Genomic DNA, 21,940 nt, shown 5'->3' on the forward strand with positions numbered 1-21,940 from the left:
GTTTAATTCCTATCATGACCGAGAACTTTTTTTTTCCCTCTCAGAGAAAGTCAACATTATCAGTTATAGTTGGCGCGGTTTAAATTTCTGTCAAATTAGAGAGGTTTGAACTCCTAACAAATGCGTGACCGATCGAGAACTTGTGTTATACAGCCCATTTGTAATAGATGGAGTGGCAGTGGATGGCAATCTGGATCGATCCATCTGTCAAAATTTACTTCACTCTTAGATACTATATATATATATATATATATATATATATATATCCACTGATAATTATCCGCGCATAAACCGTGAATATGTCGATCCTTAACAAGAAAATAAGAGAAGGATATGCCTCTGAGAATAATCAAAACCCATGTACGAGCCACTTTTAGGCTTCAAATTAATTCTCCAATTAGTGGCGTATATACGTAAGGCATCCGATATGATATATAGGAGCCTAAATCCATGTGCGAGCCACTTTTAGGCTTCAAATTAATTCTATAATTAGTGGCGCATATACGCTGCAGTGGCGGAGGGAGCCTGGGACGACCCACTCGATATTTTTTTTTTGAAATTTAAGATTTTAAAATGTATATTTTGTATTTTGTATTGTTAATTGTGTTTCATAAATTTACTTTTAATCTTTCTACGACATGTCGAATATCATTTCATTCTCAATTTTTTGTTTCACATATTTGAACATTGTCATTACACTGGTGAAATGAGATGTCTAATGTGGAAAATAGCAGTCACTTACTAATTGGAACTCTCTAATGCATAATGTTCAAAATTAAAAAATGCCTAAACCATGAGCTATACGTTTTATACTTTAGCAATTATTAACAATGGGAGCAATATTGCTAAATATTGTACAGTGAATTGCTCTTAGACTTGATATACTGAGACAATTCAAGCAATTCGATTGTTTTTATATGCTATATAGTTTACTATATTAATAAATATGTTAGGTTTTTTAATTCTTAACACAAACGTTTTAACGTTGCTTAGTAAGCAATTTTTTGGTTGAAATGTGTTTAAAAAATGCCTCCACTTACATAAATTTATGGCTACGCCACTGTATACGCAAGGCATCCGATATGATATATAGGAGCCTATAGGGGGAGAAGCTGTAATATATAATTTCTGGGGAAATCAACACGTCGACTTTGTTTGCTCAGGCAAAAAGGAAGGCATAACTACAGGGATTAGTCTGCAGTGTACGTACCCACGCAAACTGGCTGAGACACCCTGCATTACCAGAAAAAGAAGTTAAAAGGAACTGATTCATACTTCAAACTTTTCGACGAAAAAAGACTAACAAGACATAGCACGATACATATAAAATGGAACTACTTCATTGCATGGCATGGCACAGATCGAATCATATTCACCATTTCTCTTTATCTTCTTCCCAACTATATATATTTATTCCATGATCCTGGACACGTGATCACAAGAATCAGAGACCTAACAAATTACTAATACTCTAATCTAAATGCAGCTTATTCTTGTACTAATAAATTAAAATATTATCGCAAGAGTATTTTTAACTCAATTATCCTCCAAGTGGAGTAGTAATTAATTAACCACCCCTTTAATACTACTTTATTGCTCTGAAAGGCTCAAAAAGAAAAGAAAAAAAGAAGGGGGGAAAAATGGCACCAAATTAACCATGTGCAATCATACGTATGCTTGCTTGCGTGCGCTATGGTGGGGTGTTTGATCGGATCTCCTGCGCCTGATCCCTTCGGTTCAGATTCTCGCTTGATCGGGCTCTGCCTTGTAACCTGCACCTGCAAGGCCAGAAACCACTGTTGGTGCATGACCGGCCGGTGACGACCGATGAAGCAATCTGATGATTAAGTAAGTCACTTAAGGAGATGGAGAAGTACACAACTCTAGTATAGATGAAAGGGTGCCGCGTACCTATTAGGGTTAGTCCCCTTTATCTTTTACAAAACGCTCCTGACTTAACTTACTTCCAAGTAACCTCGTCCTAGGCACATGCCCTAACCGCCTGGCGGCATGAGGTGTCGTGCCCTACCAGTTACACCCACGTGCATGAACGGTCCTGCCATTCCAGTCCAAAAAGGACCCGAAAGCGTTTGCAGGTTCGGCCCACCACACGCATATCGACTTTAAAATCAATCACCCATTCAGCTTTTCTAGAAAAATTATGGACTCAACACGTTGGTGAGACTGAGGATCAGACATCCTTACAAGCCATTACCCGAACGTGGGATGGTCATATGAGAAAAGATGCAAAGTTAAGCATATACTTTGGTAAAATCCCATGATTTTTTCTGTCCATTTGATTTTGCACTGACCAGAAAGAGTACTTGCAACCGAGTATATGCCTCGCCGGAATCAAAAAAAATGAACAGATCGTGCGGCAGTGAAAAGATGGGCTCCCAATCCATTTCCAAAGGGATATGAAGAACATGGGGGTATTCTTCCATTGAAGTTGGATATTCTCGTGGATGTATTGTATCCACCATTGGTATAGGGGCATTTGCATTGGAATTTCATATCCAGAATCATATGCCCAGAATCATTTTTCCAACACTTTGGAAAGCTAAACTCGACCATTATTATTATTATTTTCATCATTGTTTTGTGACATAATTTTGGTGGTAGATGGCCAATGAAGAATGGAATCTATCCTTCAAATGACTAATGCAAGCATGGACGTACTGTACACCTCGTTAGGCTTCTCTATCTCCTCTGTCTCCTCACTTCCCGCAGAAACTTTGCTTTTGGCGAGAAATCTGCAATTATTTAACGCTCCCGGAGTTCTATGTGACTTACGTAGTACTCTAACAAACTATACAACCATAAATTTTACCAGTGGACATCAACGATGTTCGATAATTGGTATACAAGATATGTTCCACATGGTGTGTTTAACTCATTATCCACCTAAGCGATGCCACATGGTATTTCGGGAGTACCCAATAGTTTAGTCCTTCATGGTTGTGCCTTGACTGCTCTTTGATACTTCGTCGTCCCCTAACCTACGCATTTCTGATAATTATCGGATCTAGTTTAGAGTCCATAACGTAGAATAGAATAATTCATCATCGGTCTTGAATAAGAGGTTTCACATAAATCAAGAATTTTTCAAGGATCCAGAGAAAAACTCGTACTTGAACAAATTTCAGCTTGACATGCTTTCAGATCACCAAAATCATGAGCTCGATCAATTTTGATCGATTTTAATAGTCTTCGTCATTCTCATTCTCCAGCATTCAACAATCCCAGAAAACATTTTTGCTAATCTCAACTCTTTCCCAAGGATCTAAACTTGAAATACTATTCCTTTAAAAAGGAAACAATGTTTCCATACCAGATACTTTTTCTAGTTTCTTTAATTTTCGTCCACAGGGTTGAGGATGTTTCTTAGGAACTCGGGATGAATGTTGTCCCTGTGTTGGGCCTATCCGGACCATCCGTGCTCGGCAACGGACGGCTTAGATATCATCTTAGCCAAACAACAATGGGTGGCCGAGATGCAATTTGAGCCGTTCGTTACCGAGCACAGACGGCTCGGATGGGGTCCCTTAGGGGACAACATGCACCACAGGTTCGTTTTCTTAGCCATTTTTTCAACATTTGCTATGTGTTTTTCTTTTTCTTTAGGGTAAATTATCAAAACCAGCACTGAGGTTTCTAAAATTACAAATTGCCCCTCATGTTTAGGAATTTACAAAATAACTCTTGTTGCATAATAAATTACTCCCTTGTCGTGATGTAGCCGCTAAGAAATTCAGAAAAATCTGTTTCAGATCATCAAATTTTAATTACAATGGACCACATTGTCTTTCTGTAGCCTGTGAAAGGCTATTTTCATGCCTATGCAACCTTTCACAAGCTATGAAAGAACAGTACGGTCCATTATAATTAGAATTTAATTATGTAAGCTAACTGATTCCATTGAATTTCCTAGCAGCTACATCGTGATAGGCAGTAATTTGTAATTTTTCAAACATGAGGAGGCAACTTATAATTTCCAGAAACCTTGTGGTGGTGGTTTTCAATAATTTGCCCTTTTCTTTAATATCCTACGTTTTCTGCTTGGCTGCTTGCCAACAGAGATTCAGGATGTGGTTCTCTCAACTGTTCATGCAATTGCACAGGTCACTGGCCATGGGGTCAAGGTCGGCCAGTGAGACGATGGGGATTAAATTTCATCACCGAGAGGAAAATAGCTCGGATCATCAGCTACCCCTAAATGTCGTAATCCATTTGTGGTAGATCGGAGAAGAATTTGAAGTCATTTTTGATCATTTGGAATGTGATACCTCAATAGTTTATTCATACAATATGGCACACACATACTATTAAGATAATAATGTAAATAATCATGAGTAGAATAGTAAAAAGGAGGGGGGAAAGGTGGGTAGCCTACATGGCCGCACCCATAGAAAATGGGATCCGACTCAAACCCATAATTGGATTTGTGGCTTGTCATTGGTTCCCTGGATTCTCAGCCTTGCATTTTATTTTGTACCTTTTCCTCCTCATAACTAAACTCCTAACTTCATGCCCCCTACAAATTTATGTCAATGCAGTGTCTACACACTAATTGGTAAAACCATTTCCCAATTTTTTTGAGCCACATTCAATCTTCGTAAATATTGATTTTTGGCTGTTCCAATCTTCATATATATTACTAATTTTAAGTGAAAAATGAGATGCGACAATAACAAAATAGAAAGGGGGAGTCAAACGCACTACTACTTTCGTTTTACCAATTGCCAAAATGAGCTGTTTGAATCAAACTAATGAGCTCGAATATGCATCACAATAGCCTGTTGTGCCCCAAGGCACAACTCCTTGTCTGTTCGAAGACCAACATGCAAGTTTTCCGGGTGAAGTCTCAGAGAGTTAGAGAGAGAGAGTTTGGGGTGGGTTTCCACCCCCACCCCTCTGCCTTCCCCCTTCCCTGCTTTCCCCTCCCTTTTTCCTCCCCTCTTTTGATCTCTTCCTTCCTCCTCCTCTCTCAGTCGCCCACCACCAAGACTCTCTCCTCTCCATTTCTCTCCTACCCCATAGTTGCGCGCGTGGTGGTTGAGACTTTCTTTTTAGGGAGATGAGATCTCTCACTCTCCTCATTATTTTTGGACTCAAGAGCTAGATCTAGGGTTTTAGATCTGGTTTCTTGGAACCAGTTCAGCGGCGATGGTGGCGGTATCTGCAGCGGCTTCAACGTTCAATCTGCGGCAGGAACGAGCTCAAGATGGTACGGCGGGTTCATCCAGGAGAGTTTGCTCTGTGTTCATACCTGACCACTCCATATTTGGCCACTTCAACCCCCCTGCACGAGTGTGATCGACGGGTCCGACTCCAGTGTCTTGGCTCTAGGTGGCTTTTCTTTTTCTTTTTTTGGTTTGTTTGTTTGTTGTATTTTGTTTTTGTTCATTGTTTTCTATATTTTCAGACCGGTAGTGTCTGCTTTTATTACACTGCATGCGTTTTTCTTATATATAATGTATGGGATGATCTGGTTCGTTAAAAAAAAGACCAGCATGAAAAAAAACATCTTCAATTGATATATCTTGGCCACACGCACACTCTCAATTCCATTTACTTTAATTACTAAAAATTAAAGAAGTTTTTGCCAACAACAATCAGACACAACTTTGAATTCTACTATAACAATGTCAAAACGATCTTGAACTGTAAGGCTACCCTAATGAGTTTTGTGGGGCCAGTGTAGTTTGTAAGGGTACACTAATGGGTTTTGGCCCTTTTGGGGGCCAGTGTTGTTCGCCCTTTTGTGATGGTTAGTAGCATCATTTTTCAGTGAAGGGAGATCTAAAGCATGGCTATATACATTTTTTTTTTCTTCTAAATTTGGCCCTATACTGTTTGAATTAATATTATTTACTTTCGCAGAGGAAAAAAAAAAAACAGCTTTCAATAGTCTCTTTCACTGTTGCTGAAAGTCAATACAAGATAGGGGTAAAAAAAAAAAAAACACAAAATGGCAAATGGTACTAGTAATTATAAGTGGGCATAGATCCTCCTACTTTCGTCATTATTTAGCAAAATTTGAAAATTTTGGTTAAATGACATGAACAAATGAAAGAGATGGATGGCACTATAACAGCGTATCTTTGAGTCACCTACCGCACGGACGTTGTCAATTTTCCACAATCATGTTATTCGTTGCCATTAAGAGAGAGAGAGAGAGAGAGAGAGAGAGAGAGAGAGAGAGAGAGAGTATTGGGCTCGGGTTTTTCCATTTTGTAGGATTACACCGCATCTATATCAAGATCGAATCTAAATAAGATCCAACCGCGTGCTATGAGAATGAAAAAAGTATGTTTAGCCTTACGTAGCTACTGCGAAGACTTGAATCTAAGTACAGAGAGACGAACTCAAAGTACTTACCCATTGATTTGTTTCTTCCAGTGGAAGATTAGGATTACTTGTTGACGAGTTGGCTGGTGAAGGTGGGAAGAATAGAACTTAAGAACCTTGTTTAATTCCAATAATAATGACTGCTACTAGCTCTACTTGCATCCTACCCATTTTCCCCCCCTCTTTTAAGTATGAGATGATGTAATTGACATACTTTTTTATATTTCGATAAATCAATAAGTTATCCTGAAAAAAAATCCTAAAAATCATCGGAATGAATTTCATAGTATGATCTCATTTTATCGTCCTCGCACTTCACTTGTGACGAATGATTGAGAAAACAATCAAGTATTAAGGGCTTAAAAGCCAATATCAAATTAGGTGAATTCTATTCGCACCTGCAGTAATGGTTAACGGAAATAGTAAATAATTTGGTATTGCTCATTCAATGATTAATTCGAAAATCAAATTATAGATTTTTCTATTGGTTAATGGTTAGTTTTGGGGACCATCATACATTGCTAATTTGTATTATCTTATTTATACAACAAACAAAGTCACCTCTTAGTGAAAGGTGAAGAAGTTAAATAATTGACAACTTTCTCTTTATCTTCAATATATAGTGGAATTAATCAGTCTGTTTTCACTAGAGTTTGGGTGCTTTTGAATGGGATTAGCCAATAAGCTTGAATGAAAGAAAAAGTGACCCTTAAAGTTAACAGTGAGGCGTTGCTTGCAATGTCCAATTTGCCCTTTATAGCATGCATTCATTGCATTCTTCATCTGGAACAAAAGGTTTCCACTGTAAAAGTCTAACTATAGATATGTTGCATGTTCACCCTACTGATGTGTTAGAGTATCTCTTATTATTTTGCCAGTTCACATGTAACTCATTTTATTCACGAGAATCGGTCTCTAAATTTTGGCGACTCTTCCGGATTTTACTGCCGTCGAGAGCATTGCACATTGAGTACAATTAATGCCCGTTCAATTTCTAACTTTTTGTAATTTTCACTAGCGTTGGGAGAAGTTGTTGCATCCCGGCGAGACGGGTCATTTTCCGGCGAACCCGGCCGAGTATCTTACGAGTGGGAGGAGCATAGGATAACACAATCAGTGCAAAGTAAATATTATAAACTGGTGCTGTCAAGCATCTGTGCCAGCATATGAACCCGAAATTCCTTTTTCCCTCCCCAATAAATATTGTGCCCATGCCTTCCTCTTGAAACACTCAACAGGCAACACTCTCACTTAGAACTTTTCCCTTAAAATTTCCCCCTTGAAAAATAAGAGCAAGAGAGAAGGAAAAAAATTAAAGATGGTGAAGTTCTCCAAGCAGTTCGAGTCCCAGCTTGTGCCGGAATGGAAAGAGGCCTTTGTGGATTATTGGCAGCTCAAAAGAGACCTCAAGAAAATCCATGTCCTCAGCAACAACACCACTGCAAATAAGCAACAACAGACCTCTTTCCCAAACACCCTCTTCTCTTCTCTTAGGAACTCTTTGTTTGGCCATCAACATAGAGAACATGGTGCCATTCATGTACTCTCTCTTTCTCTCTCTCTCTCAATATGTTGTTTGCATTACCCCTCCGCCCTCCCCCGGCCCGATACAGACCGAACATATCTGGTTAAAATGCTTTTTTTTTTTGCATGCATGAATACTGTTTTGCACTACAAAGTTAACATGTACGCGTCTGTTTTCTCAGGTTCACAAGAAACTCGCATCCTCGGTTAGCAACGAGGACATGTACGAGACCGAACTGGCGGAGGAGTTCGCGGAAACGGATCACGCGGCGCACGAGTTCTTCGCTTGTTTGGACCACCAGCTCAACAAGGTGAACCAGTTTTACCGGACGAAGGAGAGAGAGTTCCTTGAGAGAGGAGACTTGTTGAAGAACCAAATAGAGATCCTCGTCGAGCTCAAAAACGCGCTCAAGCAACAGCGCCGGAGGAGCTCTTCGTCCCATGACTCCAAGGAGGAAGTCTCCATTTCCGGCACCATTTCATGTGGTATAATATATCGTCACACCCCAGCCACTTCTCCTGTCTCAAACATTAAAACAACTAAAATTTACTGCCAATTTTTGTTGTTATTTCCAATTAATCATGATTCATATACGAAAATTCGTATTTTCTTTTTGCAAGTACCGATTTTTCCGATGTTTTTTGCTACTAGACGAAGAGTCAAACAGGGGAAAGACAGGGGAAGAACAGGGGAAAGAAAACAAAACAGAGGAACTGGACAAAAACGAGCCTGAATTCAGCGACTCTGCGAAGCCCGATGAGATGGGAAGATCAATGAGTGTGAAGAGGGAAGAAGGGAGAATGAAGACTGTCTCGGGCCGGGTTATCAATTGCCAGGGGAAGAACCTGAGGATCCACATTCCTCTGACGAACCCGTCTCGAACGTTCTCGGCAATCACTTACTTACTGTGGGATGATCTGATCAATCAGTCCTCCAAGAAATGTGGCCCTGAGGGATACAGACTGCACATCAACAGAGCAAAGCTTCATCATGCGGAGAAGATGATCAGAGGAGCTTTCATTGAGCTCTATAAAGGACTTGGTTACCTCAAAACTTTCAGGTACCATTATATATGGCCCATTTGTTTTTATGATTTTTGTTAATGATTTTTGTGTTAAGGCATTAGTCCAAACTTCTTTTAATTTATAAGCGGTTGGAGAATATTATTATCTGAATTAGTAATAAGTTGGACGTAAAGTCACAATCATACTAAGCCCAACTGGTGGTTCCATTAAGTCCTGTGACCAAATTATAAATAGTTAGGACATAAGTGCAATAGTAATCAAGAAATATGAATGAAAGTACATTTCTTTTTATTTCATCCAGCGAAGAACAAGAAAAATGAGTGTATTTGGGGAAAATAGAAAAAGAAAAAGAAAAGTGGAGTACGACCTTTCCGAGGTCAATTTTTTTGTACTAATATGCACGGCAGCAGCAGAGGCACAAGACATCTTAGGTTTCAGGTGATCTCGTGGGGACCTTTTTCTTATAGCGATACTAGTACAGCACAGTAGGACATTGTATTTCTTCGAATCGTAAGCTAGCTACTGTTAGATTTGTTGGAGGGTTCCAACCTAAAATCAATTGGCAATAAGTGAAGTACCATCTAGAATATATTAACCAAGCTTGAGTGGCTTAGATGAGCGATGTGGGACAAGTCTAACAACTACAACTACCAATTTCGTTTTTGTTGACATGGAAGTAGGACAAGAGTCTAGATCGTTTCTTGTAGGAATTCTAAGCGAAAACTCTTCCCACATATCATTTTCCTTTATTAGTACCTATGTTTTCCATTGGTGGCAATTGCAGAAATGCTACTAATAACTTTTCTTCCTTTCAACTATGATTTCAGGAACTTGAATATACTTGCTTTCATGAAGATTTTGAAGAAGTTGGAGAAAGTAAGTAGTACTTCCTTTAGTGACTAAACTTCCTTTTTTAGCCTTTAGGACTTCAATAATTAAGCTTGCTTTTCTGACTAAGCTTCCTTTTTTTCTCTGGCTTTTTACATTTCATTCAGGTTACAAACAAACAGGTCCTTCCCATCTATCTAAAAGTAGTTGAAAGCTCCTACTTCAACAGCTCAGACAAGGTAAAATCTCACTAATAAGCCCAAAAAACTACTACTACAGTAAAAGAAAAATGCTAATAAGAGCCCAAGTGGGCTGTCAATTAGACACAGAAAAATGACCAAAAAATACAGTTTCGTATGTGTTAAAAGTGCCTTAAAAGTTGCATCGAAAAATGTTTTTTTTTTAATTCTTCTCACCTTGTTGTCAGCCCATAGTAAAATATCTAATGTCCTCGAAGCAGAAAGCCATGTCAGGGAACATATTAGCATATGACGTCGTGACTGGAAGATGATTAGATGTGGGGTTGTACTACTAGGTATCCCATCATCAGATTTTTTCTAGGACAATTTTTAGTGGCCATCAGCCCTTAGATATTCCATGTATTTTCTCTGAGATTTGCTTGTCTGAATAGATTTTATGAATGGCAGATTATGAAGTTAGAAGATGAAGTTGAGGATATTTTTGTCAGACACCTTGCTGAAGATGATAGAAGGAAAGCCATGAAATACCTTAAGCCAACTCATAGGAAAGAGTCCCATACAGTAACTTTCTTTATAGGTGAGAATTTCTCATGTAATAATGGGTATATAATCTCGCTTCTCTCTCTCGGCTTCACATTTGTGTGCTACTTGTTATGAAGGCGTTGATCTAGATAATTCATCAAAAAAATCAGTTAGTCGTTACATATATCAGAACATAGTTTTCGCCCATTCTTTCACACAAAGTTCAACGATATGAAGTGCTAGGGTTACTAGATCAATCTAGTTTTCTTTGTCTACAAAATAAACAAATCGAACGGTCACAATGCATCCACCAATCCATTGTGGGGCCTATGAGCCCGACAACATGGTCAGAGAGAGTTTTTTTCCTAAAACCAATGAGCAAACAAAAAATTAGACCTCTAAGATAACATATTTAATTGACTTTTTTGTAATAATTTCTTTTGGTGGAAAATTTATGAGCTATTGTTCACTTTTTTGACCATACAAGCACATAAACATGGGCCACCCAGAGCTTATTTTTCCACCTTTTTAGTGGCTGATTAAGACAAGGGCCATGCTTGGCCATTCATCTGATGTGGAATCCTGACCCTACATTGTTTCAGACCAGAATAAGAACAACATTAACAGGGAACATCATAGGTTACCTGGTTTTGTACCAGGGGAACAATGTTGCATGTATTCTTTTAAAATCACAGAAGTACCCTTATCGATATCAGACGCGTGTAGAAAGTAACACGGTACGATTCTAGTACAACCCTCTTCAGTGGATCGGGGCCATTCATTTCTGTCATGTTAATACCAATAGGAAGTACGTAATTGTTCAATATTCTAGACTATGCTGCCCCCGCTAGTGTTTCCAGCGATTACTTGAGTTGCACACAAACTAGCCCAGACACCCTGAGATATCAAAAAAAAAAAACCCTCTATTCTGAGAATCTAGGCATGTCATGCTAGCTAAGGCCTACATTAAACTCTGCCCTCAAATCCTTTTCTTTTTCTTGTCAACTTTTCTGAGCAAAATATAGGATATGTAAAAATACATGGAAAACACAAGAACTATGATTTATGACGTAGATTGGAATTTGATCGATAGCTAATTTTTCTTTTCCTTTTCGCAACAATACCAGGGTTATTCGCCGGAGGGTTCATTGCACTTTTAGCTGGATATGTGATAATGGCCCATCTAACTGGAATGTATAGGCCAAAGTCTGATACACTCTACATGGAAACTGTTTATCCAGTGCTTAGGCAAGTGCCCTTTAATTCAACTCCTTATTATCCAATTTGATTCGCAACTATAAAAGAGTTCTCCATTCTAACCATGACAGAATTCTCTGTCTGCAGCATGTTCAGCCTACTGTTTCTGCATTTCTTTTTGTACGGCTGCAACATCTTCATGTGGAGAAAAACTCGTATAAATTACAGCTTCATCTTCGAGCTAGCCCCGACAAAAGAGCTCAAATATAGAGATGTGTTCTTGATCTGTACCACATCGCTGACTGCTGTAATAGGGGTGTTGTTTGCTCATTTGGCACTTGTAGCTAAAGGGCATTCCTATGCTCAAGTTCAAGCAATCCCTGCCCTTCTGTTACTGGTAATTTTGCTATGTTTTGAATCATAAGTGTTTTCACTGTTTCCTAATTTTGTTTTTTAAATATGTACATCTCCATTAATGCTTCTAATATTAACATGCAGGTCTTCTTGTTGTTACTTGTGTGCCCCTTCAACATTTTTTATAAATCAAGCCGCTACCGGTTCCTTTGTGTGATTAGAAACATCATATTGTCACCTTTCTACAAGGTAACTATAATAGTTTTAGCATGTTTATGGCTTCTCCGAATTATATCTCGTAAAGAAGTTATCTAACTGATATATTCATCACCCAAGCAGGTGGTTATGCTAGACTTTTTCATGGCTGATCAATTTTGTAGCCAGGTAAACTGGAGAACCACTGTCAAATTGCACTTTTCCTCTAAAAGCCTAATGACTTCAAAGAAATGTTTAAAATCGTGTCCATGACTGATCTGTTTCGATTAACGTGTTGCTACTGAATAGGTGCCGATGCTTAGAAACCTAGAGTACATAGCGTGCTACTACATAACCGGGAGCTTCAACACTCAGGATTACGGATATTGCATGAGGACTAAAAAGTACAGAGACCTCGCTTATGCTGTTTCCTTCCTACCTTACTACTGGAGGGCAATGCAGGTATATATACATAATTCAAACTTGTTTTCTCAATCTACCTACGTTTTCTTTTTGGCTACGGTTGCCATATCCTTATGTTCAAGCGGTTTTGCAGTGCGCTAGGAGGTGGTTCGACGAAGGCCAAACAAGCCACCTTGTGAATCTGGGAAAGTATGTTTCTGCAATGTTGGCGGCAGGAGCCAAACTGGCTTATGAGAAAGAAAGCTCTATTGGGTGGCTTTGTGTAGTTGTGGCCATGTCAAGTGCTGCAACTGTTTATCAGTTGTATTGGGACTTTGTAAACGATTGGGGTTTGCTACAATTCAATTCCAGGAACCCTTGGTTAAGGAATGAATTAATGCTTCGCCGAAAGTTCATTTACTACTGCTCCATGGTATATAGAATGATCATTGTGTTTTTTTTTTTCTTGACTCTTTCCCTCCTCCTAATGATCCATGTGAAAGTGGTTTTTGTTTTGTTCCTTGGACAGAATGACAGAACAAAACAAGTTTCGTTACTTTTTTTTCGAAAATAGACCCAAAATGCTCTCGGGAGTTTTGCGACAAAAGACTTCTTGGTTTAGTTACTGACATGTTGCAAAAACTCAATTCATCTCCAAAGAAATATATGGAGCCTTCCCAGAGCAATCTCTAGATGTCCTTCGGATTTCTGGCTCATTTTTGTTTTGGTTTTTCTTTATTCAATTCAGAAAGTGGTGCTGAACAAAAACTTGGTATGCCTTGCAGGTTTTGAACCTTATTCTAAGGCTTGCTTGGTTACAAACAGTTTTGCATTCCAGTTTCAGTTGTCTTGATGACAGAGTGACAAGGCTATTTTTAGCAGCCCTTGAAGTTATTAGAAGAGGGCAGTGGAATTTCTACAGGTAAAAAATGTGGAACCTAACTTGGTTACTGCCATCTTAATTCCTAGTCCTACATGCAGCCTCATTTTCCACAGATTCAAGATCCAAACAGAGCCTAGTTAAATGAAACTAATCACAATTGTGATGGTCCAGGTTGGAAAATGAGCACCTGAACAATGCTGGCCATTTCAGAGCTGTTAGAACGGTTCCGCTGCCTTTTCATGAAGTGGATGAGGAAGACTAATGCGCAAATGGCAACAGTTGGTTTCCGAATAGAATTCAGTTTTGGCGGATTATACCAGTCCGTTTGGTTCAAAAAAGAACCTCATTTCAATTGTACAAGTTGAGAGGAAAGGATGACAACTTGCTTGTCCTTGGGAGGGATCAGATTCGCGGGAATGAGTCCATACTTGTACACAGAATTCTCTCGAAGTAGTTATATGAAAGTGATTATCCCTCGCGTTAATAACCAGTTAACGCCTGTTTTATATCGCTCTTGTGATCACTTTCCTGTCTATGGTCAAATGCAGTGTTTAGTATCCTCCAAGCAAAAAGATAGAGGAAATAGAAGTTTCGAAGTTATGTGTCGAATTCCTCAAACACTGAAGAAGACTAACTGCTAAGATTACGCGCATAGATTCACTTTTTTTTTTCTTTTTTTCTTTTTAAGGAACGAACAGATGCAGCTTATTTTACAAGTATTGATTCACTTGCGTGTAGAAGGGTTCCTGTATTTCAGTTTTCTTTAAGCTGTTTTTGGTTTTGGATGAAAAGAAAGAAAATGAACATACCAATAGAAACTGAAGAGAGAAGGCATGGATAATATACAAAAGGCAATAAACAAAAATTGTACTATCAATATGGTTGTTTAAGACTGTGTTTGAATCTTGAATTCGTTAGTTATCAGAGCGTTGACAGAAATAAAAGTTATAGGTCTCTCAGGAAAGGAAAAATGGAGCGAAGACTACCCTTTATTTTTTTCTTCTTGTTCAACTGGTTACAAATACAAGAAGAAAATTGCAAATCTTTTCCAAAAGTAATTGTCACACATTGAGGCTCCGTTTGTTGGACCCGGGGGTGCTGTCCGAGCCGTCCGTGCCGAGGTGGACGGCCAGATCGGCCGACACGTGTAGCGCGGCGGGTTCACTACAGCCCCTCCCATTCCCGTTTGTTTGGACGTAAAATATGTTTGGGTAAAATGTTTTACCCATTTTCCGTTGTTTGGCTAGAAAAAGAAGAGGGGAAAATATGCATCAATAGGGTGAAAATGTTTTCCTCTAATTTTGCCCATAAGTCATTTTTGTATTTTACCCCCGATGGTCCGACATTTCCCAACACCGCGTATTCCATTCTGTAATTCTCCCAAATCATATTAGATCCAAAACGAGAGAGGAGGAGGAGAGAGTGCTTACTTGATCAAAATATTTCAAAATCTACAATCAGTCATTGTTTTGGAAAATATTTTTCATTTGCTAATCAAACGCCGAAAAATAAGAATTTTAAGTTTGTTTTCTAAAAAAATATTTTTCATGAAAAACATTTTACATCGAAACAAACGGAGCCTGGAGCACTCTTTTTTCTCTTATTGAAGAAAACAATGCTCTAATATTTTTTTTATACTTGCACTTAAAAGTTTTTTCAGAATTTGTAGAGTCCCTGCGAATACCAAAAAAGTCCTCACAGATATCGAATTAGACTAATTTTTTTTAAAAAACACAAAAAAATATTTTTATAATAACTTGCTGTTCGAATAAGTTTTTGGAGACTCGAAATAGAACCCACGAAATCATCAATAATCATGTCTATTTATTGGACTGGGCAGCAAACAGGGCCAAGGGGTACTGCCTAATTATTTTACACACAAAAAAGGCACCAAACACACGAGAACGGCGCTGTTCTGTACGTGTGGTGGATGGAGCGGTGAATTCGTGCGGCAAGGGTAGCATCTACTATTTCTTTCCCCAACTCAAACCCTAATTGTCCCCCATGGCTGCAACTCGATCTCTCACCTTTCCCGCCGTTCATTGTCTCTCCTCCTCCACCAGCACCACCACCACCAACACTCTCAGAGCTTATGTACCCACTTGCCCCTTCCAGCGCTCCAACTTCTTCAAACCCAATTCGCTTCACTACTCCACGCTCAAACCCTCTAGGTTCTAAATCCCCCTTATGAGTTAATCCCATTTATTAAACCCAGTATTATTACTCAAGAACTCTTCTTTCTATAATTCTTTGTGGGTTTTTCTTTTCTTGACTTATTTGTTTCTTTCTTGCAGATTAAGTGTTTTTCACAAGATAGGTATAGTACCAACCCATGTGTTTCGGGTGCCAATACTCTGTTGTTTGGCCGATAACCATGTCGAATCGGTACCATCGGAATCGGCCCCGACCTCTGCTACTGATGATTTAAAGGTGGTATATGATACCATATCTCTTCTCTTTGGTACTTAATGAGATCAAGATTCTATTGTTTTAAATGCTTATTGCTTTTTGAACTTCTGAATGTTCTTGCTTGTTGGTTGTCGAATATGAGCTCTTTATGCCAATCATAGTACTGATTTGCCTTTTGATATAGATATATTTTTTGAACTGAGCTTTTTGATCTTTTGACTAATTGCATATTTGCTAAGGGTAGTGATTTTTGGTTTGTGGCTATTGAAACCTAAAGTATTTGGAATGGAAAAGGTTGCTGTGTGAGTGCCAATATGCCATTACAAAAAAATAAAATCATGTGGATCCAGGCTTATAAGATCAGCGGTTTATTTTCCTGTTTTATAACAGGATTTATGATAGATTTCCGTAGTGATGCAAGTTTTTTCTTCTTTTTTCTGATTGGCCCGTAGTTACACAAGTTAACTGCCTCATCCAATGTTTTTGCCATTATAGCTCTGTATACTCTGAGAGTTCTTGTGCCACCTTTGTGTTATATGACTGGTCTGGTACATGGTGATGTTCTTTTCAGCTATCATTTATGTTGTTCACCCGTTTTTAGTTTCGTACTTCTTGTGTCCAATATACTTCTATCGGAGTTTAGCTTGTTAGGACAGCCAACTCTAACTTCAGTTTGATAGCTCCTGCACCTCTTCAGTTATCAAGGTTATAATTACTTGCCACACTTGTTTGGGATAACAATTTGTTTAGTCCTATTGTTCTGCCCTGCTGTGCTAAGAAAGGCTTGGTTTGTTAATAGGAAATGTATTGGTTTTGCCCTGATTAGAAATCAATGTCTTTGACACCGTTTGTTTTGGGATTTTGGATTTTGATTTGTATGTAATGAATGTAGATAGAAATAGAGTAATGATTAGAAATAGGGGTAATGATTGGAGAGAGGTAGAGAGAAAAAATGAGAGTAATGATTGGAGATAGGGGTAATGAGTGGAGAGAGAAATAGGATAATGATTAGAATCCAAAACCCTTAACCGAACAAGGCCTATGTTTTCTAATTCTACTTAAGAGTTTTGGACTTTTATTATTCTTTGCAATGCTCAATAATTCCTTGGTGATTTACATGATGCTAGATGTGTATCATCCATATCTAATGCCCATGGAGCTATGAAAGAGTTTGGGATAATTGTCACAGATGATGCTGTAAGATCAATCTTAGTTCACCTTGATATACTTGCACAAAGTATCACATTCATTAGTAGTGCTAGTTTCGATTGTCTTCAATTGCTCCATTCACAGAAACAGATTGATGAACATGAAAAATATGAAATCAACTGGGCAATTTCCGGAGGATTTAATGGAGATGCTTGTTCTAATTGTGGCGTCACTGGATGGTATAGGAGAGGTTTAAGTTCCATTTTTTTCAGAGGAAAATTAAGCGAATGTTTTAATGCTTGTGTCCCTTTGAACTTATTACTATTTATCCAAAAGTTTAGCAATTGATATGATACTAGTCACTAGATATTGCTAACTCGTGGCACCAATTTTGTACACCTGGACCGCTACAGTAAGCCTTGCAGTTAGTGTCCTGTGGGGGCTAGGTTCTTACCTTGCAAGCCTCCCTAAGTAGCGCTGAATAGGGTTCTGACGAGAACTAAGACTCAAGAACGCAAGGCTACGCGGCTGGGGTTTGACCGAAATACCCCTCCAATGCCTGAGAGATGCCTAAGAGACTGAATGAAGGAGAAGAAGAGAAACTAGGGTTTTGGGAGTGAGTGATTGTTTTTATCAATTCCCTTTACTTGGGGTCCAAGATATCTAGCCTGTTTGGGATGTACTCTTATCCATATATCTCTGGAGTTCTGCCCTTATCTTGATACTTGATAATGCTTATCAAGATAGTTTCCCCAAATCAAACGGTCTTTCTTGGCTAGATCTCTTCTACTGCCCTTGAGCACCTTCCAGAATATTCATTAATAGTCGATCCCACTCTGGCCCCATGTTTGCGGTCCGCCATATCCAGGCTCAGCCGACGAGTTCATGCTATGCCCATATCCCAATCCAGCTAATTTGGCCTGATCCATAGGGTGCCCAAAATCTTGCCCACTTCATGTCTCTACTGGCACAGGTTCGACTCACGAAGACGGCGTTGCCAGTTTGATGCTTTGTTCGGATCCCGTTTGGGAGTTTTTTTGAGATTTTTTTTTTGGGTAATGAGTGGAGAGAGAAATAGGGGTAATAATTGGAGATATGGATAATGATTGGAGAGAGATAGAGAGAGAAGTGAAAGTAATGATTGGAAATAGGGGTAATGAGTGGAGGGAGAAATAGGAGTAATGATTGAAAGTATGGGTAATGAGTGGTGTTGGAGTTGGAAATTTTTTTTTGAGAAGGGAACCAAACACAGCATGAGTCACTGAAACAACCTCCGTAGAAATAGGTTTAAGGCTGAATACATCTTGTCAGCCCACTAGATAGGAATTCTGTGCATTGTGCCCCATTTTATTATTTGGGATGCGAAATGTGTTTGATATGCCTACGAGAATACTATGTCTTTTTTATTTTTTAATTACTCGTAAGATTGTTTCCTTCACGACATTTTCACCCTCTACTTCTTAGGATGTAGATATTAGATAGTTTTGCAGTGCAGTCCTCGTTCTATGTAGACATCTGAAATCGTCTTTCAGTTTATTTGTTTGAACTTTCACTCTCTTCTCTTCAACTGATCTCTTTGCCACATTCCATTTCCAGGAGGCAACTATTGACTTAAAGCTTCCAAGAAGAAGCTTGTTATTACATTTCACTTGTAATGCATGTGGCGAAAGATCAAAGAAGCTCATAAATAGAGTAGCCTATGAACGGGGTACTGTTTTCGTACAGGTATACGTTTACTATGTACTGGTACTGTGGCGCACATCTGTGTTTGTCGTCCCGTAAACGACTAAAATGGATTATAATATTTGGTCTTACATAAAACTCTTATTGTGAGTTGATACTCTTAATTGAGCAATGTTTTAATTTAAAAACTGGACCAGACTAGCCGGTTTGACCGGGTGAATGGTCGACCGGCTCTTGCTCCAGTCCGCGTTTCACAAACCGTTGCAATATCAAAAACCTGCTTAATTTTCAAAAACCGTCCAAATCCGGTGGTTCGACCTTCAACCCATGAAAACCGGCCACGGATTGATTAAACCTGATCGGCAAGAGTTTGAACTGATCCCCAGGCCACTTAATTGCTTATGTATTGAAGCTACAGCTGGCACTCGTGGGACGATTGGCTTGTGCAAAGTTCTGGCTGAAAGGCACAGCCAGCACCAGCAATAAGTTTGCGCTCATGAATGGGCTGCACTAACTGGTTTATATTTTCATTTGTTGCCTCAAGTTCTATTTCTTTGCGATGCCCATTTGTCATGACTCATGAAAGAATACTAGAATAGCTGAACTCCTCATCATATTTTTATATAAGTAATGTTTATATCTTAATATTAGTCAGTTTTCTTTTAGGATTTTGATTTTCGCGCTCCACTTTTTACTAATAGAGTTCCACTTTGTTCATGAAGTTACTAGTAACTTCACGTTAAAGGTGGAGCGCCATCAGTAAAAAGTGGAGCACAAAAATCAATTTCTTTCTTTTATTATTGGTTTAATAATTTTAAACATAATTCTGACATCACGGTTTGATTCTGGTTCGATGGCGTTGGAACCCGGTGATCCATCCGTCTGGTCCCTTTTCTGGGTCGCTCAATGGTCCGGGTTTCAAAACATTGTAATTTCAATTCATTTCTACTAAATATGCAACAGTATTAGTTTTCAAGCTTTGCATACTTTGCCATGACTTGTTGGACATGATTTGTTTGGAGGAACCTCGTTGATTAGGTATAGTCCGACTAGTAATTTTGAACAGCCACACACTGATTGTTCGTGTTTAGAAATATTTTTCAGAACTTTCCGATAAATAAATATCATTATCTTCGATAAGCATCCTTACCATTTTCCATTACTTATCAGTGTGCAGGCTGTCAGCAGCATCATAAGTTAATTGACAATCTCGGGCTGGTGGTTGAGTATGATTTCCGGGAGGAGAGTGGGATGGACTCAAATGCAGATCAAGTTTGACAAGTGAAAATGCATGAAGATCATCGCTTCATACTGGACTCCTTTATTGAAAATCTACCAATATCTTACAACGTTTAATCCTTTCCAGATGTCAACTATGGAACAGATTGGTCTTTTATCTCATGAGGAGAGGAGGCAAGAGTTTTTGAAATGATAATCAATGTGTGACAATGTAAATAGCATCTTTGATCATTTTTGGTACATTCTTTCCATTGCCTATGAAAGGATAAATGAATTTCTTTGTCGGATCTCTTCTACATTCATAACAATGCTGGTGTTTCATCCAATAAGGTTTTCAAAATTGTAGCCCGTGATAGCAACCAGCACAAAAAATGCGACTCCAAATCTCATCCACATTCTAGATAATTCTCCCTGCTGCTGAAGTGCAATTCCCCCATTCTGTAACCAGAAAAAGTTCATCAGTGACTTATGAGTTTAGGTACTTGATTTATATGCACAGAATTTGGTTGCATTGTAAACTAATTCGCTGAAAACTTGAAATATTCCCCCCTTCCCTTTTGTTTTCCCAATTTAGGGGAACTTTTTAACGGTACATTATCATCGCACCTGAAAGTTTCATCTTCCAAAAGTATTCTTGTTCAACATATTTAAGTTACATGCATCCTGGATTTCATTTTCAGAAAGGAAAGGGAAGAAGTGTAACTTTATAGATTTTGGCCATGAGATTTTTAAAATGGACAAATATTTTGAGACATCTTGAAAGGCAATAGTAGACACAGTATGTGAAGGATGAAGTAATTGGCTTATTACCACATTCAGAGATGGTGACGGTGCTAGTGTTGTTTCTTCCGAGTCCGTAACTGTTGGTGGTGCTGGGGGACTCGGAACAGTTGGTGCTGGAGCTGGTGCATGATGTCGCTTGTGCTTATGCTTCCTTTTCTTGTGCTTTCCAGGAGCTGGTGCAGGTGTTGGTGATTCAATAGGTGGCGGTGGTGGCGATGGTGGCGGCGGTGGTGGTGGTGCCGGAGCCGGTGTCGGCGGTGTCATAGATGGTGTGGGCACTGGTGCTTCCTTAGCTGGTGCTGGTGATGGGGATACCTGTGGTGGTGGCAAAGCAGGTGGCAATGCCGGCGGCGGTGATGCAACTGGCAGTGGTGGCAATGCCGGTGGCAGGGAAGGACTCGGGATTGGCGGAGTTTGCGGTGGCTGTGGTGGTGGGATTTGAGGGGGTGGAACTGTTGGTGGAACTGTTGGAGATGGTGATGTGATAGGAGTGGTGGTTGTAGGTGGTGGTGTTGCCGGGAGATTAGAAGGCGCAACTGGTGTGGTGGAAGAAGGTGGGGTGGCTGATGGCGCTTGAGCATGGACGTTGTTTGGTAAATGGCACACCAAGGAAGCAAGGCCGAATACCCACAAGAGTGAAGCCATTTTGGTGGGGATGGAAATCAGAAAGCTGAATTGGTGGTGGTTATATGCAACAACTAACTGGAATTCTTGAAGTAGAAGAGGTTTGAAGCAAGGGTTGGAAGGAGAGATGTAGTCCTCATACGAATGCTACTGCTCTTCTAATGATTTAAGTTGGTGGGATCTTCAAGCTGAGAAAAATAGTTTCGAGGTGGACTTTTTGAGTCTTGTGAAAGCAATGCCATTAATTGTTTCTTTTGTTGTCATTTCGTGCTCAAAGATTGGCAAATCAAGGCTCTTAGTTGGACCACATATCATAATTGGTACCCTTGAATTGGACCTTTGTTACATATTGCATACCTTGCAAAAAGATGCAAAGAGCCATGTTTTAGTTTGCAGGGGTTGGTCAAGACTTAGAACTTTAAGGGGTCAAGACTTAGGGACTTGGGGGTTTGTCTACAAAAGTTCACTACTAAAATGGGTCCGCTATCATTCGCAACATGAAAATAGGCCAAGAAATGGCGCATTTGTGCATGTAGCATTAACAGGACAGGGGAAGGTCATGGAATAATAA

The 21,940-nt window shown here is 39.3% G+C and overlaps 3 protein-coding genes across 3 annotated transcripts; 2 read left to right on the plus strand and 1 right to left on the minus strand.

The window, feature by feature from the left end:
• The first annotated feature begins 7,525 nt into the window (after positions 1-7,525).
• Positions 7,526-13,988, plus strand: LOC131300971 (phosphate transporter PHO1 homolog 1). The gene is made up of 14 exons (XM_058327048.1): positions 7,526-7,891; positions 8,058-8,361; positions 8,528-8,936; positions 9,729-9,777; positions 9,897-9,968; positions 10,377-10,506; positions 11,579-11,699; positions 11,796-12,045; positions 12,147-12,251; positions 12,342-12,386; positions 12,507-12,659; positions 12,754-13,032; positions 13,385-13,521; positions 13,654-13,988. The coding sequence occupies exons 1-14, from the start codon at positions 7,670-7,672 to the stop codon at positions 13,742-13,744; spliced, it is 2,367 nt and encodes a 788-aa protein (XP_058183031.1). The 5' UTR covers positions 7,526-7,669; the 3' UTR covers positions 13,745-13,988.
• Positions 13,989-15,353: 1,365 nt separating this feature from the next.
• Positions 15,354-20,249, plus strand: LOC131300973 (uncharacterized). Its single transcript, XM_058327050.1, has 5 exons — positions 15,354-15,653; positions 15,777-15,912; positions 18,637-18,765; positions 19,894-20,004; positions 20,090-20,249. The coding sequence occupies exons 1-4, from the start codon at positions 15,487-15,489 to the stop codon at positions 19,999-20,001; spliced, it is 540 nt and encodes a 179-aa protein (XP_058183033.1). The 5' UTR covers positions 15,354-15,486; the 3' UTR covers positions 20,002-20,004; positions 20,090-20,249.
• On the minus strand, positions 20,144-21,711 carry LOC131300972 (lysine-rich arabinogalactan protein 19). The gene is made up of 2 exons (XM_058327049.1): positions 20,773-21,711; positions 20,144-20,400 (listed from the first exon to the last, which is right to left on the minus strand). Exons 1-2 carry the CDS (start codon positions 21,388-21,390, stop codon positions 20,281-20,283), a joined length of 738 nt encoding a protein of 245 aa, XP_058183032.1. The 5' UTR covers positions 21,391-21,711; the 3' UTR covers positions 20,144-20,280.
• Between the last annotated feature and the right edge of the window lie 229 nt (positions 21,712-21,940).

This window comes from Rhododendron vialii, chromosome 9a (assembly GCF_030253575.1).
Source record: "Rhododendron vialii isolate Sample 1 chromosome 9a, ASM3025357v1".
NCBI lineage: Eukaryota > Viridiplantae > Streptophyta > Magnoliopsida > Ericales > Ericaceae > Rhododendron > Rhododendron vialii.

What these genes read in the sequence shown, in the direction of transcription:
- LOC131300971 (XM_058327048.1), top strand. Translation starts at nt 7,670, where the DNA reads ATGGTGAAGTTCTCCAAGCAGTTCGAGTCCCAGCTTGTGCCGGAATGG. An exon ending in GGTTACCTCAAAACTTTCAG is followed by an intron (nt 8,937 to 9,728) that starts GTACCATTATAT and finishes CTATGATTTCAG; the next exon opens with GAACTTGAATATACTTGCTT. An exon ending in ACTACTGGAGGGCAATGCAG is followed by an intron (nt 12,660 to 12,753) that starts GTATATATACAT and finishes GCGGTTTTGCAG; the next exon opens with TGCGCTAGGAGGTGGTTCGA.
- LOC131300973 (XM_058327050.1), top strand. Translation starts at nt 15,487, where the DNA reads ATGGCTGCAACTCGATCTCTCACCTTTCCCGCCGTTCATTGTCTCTCC. An exon ending in CTGCTACTGATGATTTAAAG is followed by an intron (nt 15,913 to 18,636) that starts GTGGTATATGAT and finishes TTCCATTTCCAG; the next exon opens with GAGGCAACTATTGACTTAAA. An exon ending in GGGGTACTGTTTTCGTACAG is followed by an intron (nt 18,766 to 19,893) that starts GTATACGTTTAC and finishes ATTACTTATCAG; the next exon opens with TGTGCAGGCTGTCAGCAGCA.
- LOC131300972 (XM_058327049.1), bottom strand. Translation starts at nt 21,390, where the DNA reads ATGGCTTCACTCTTGTGGGTATTCGGCCTTGCTTCCTTGGTGTGCCAT. An exon ending in CGTCACCATCTCTGAATGTG is followed by an intron (nt 20,401 to 20,772) that starts GTAATAAGCCAA and finishes TTCTGGTTACAG; the next exon opens with AATGGGGGAATTGCACTTCA.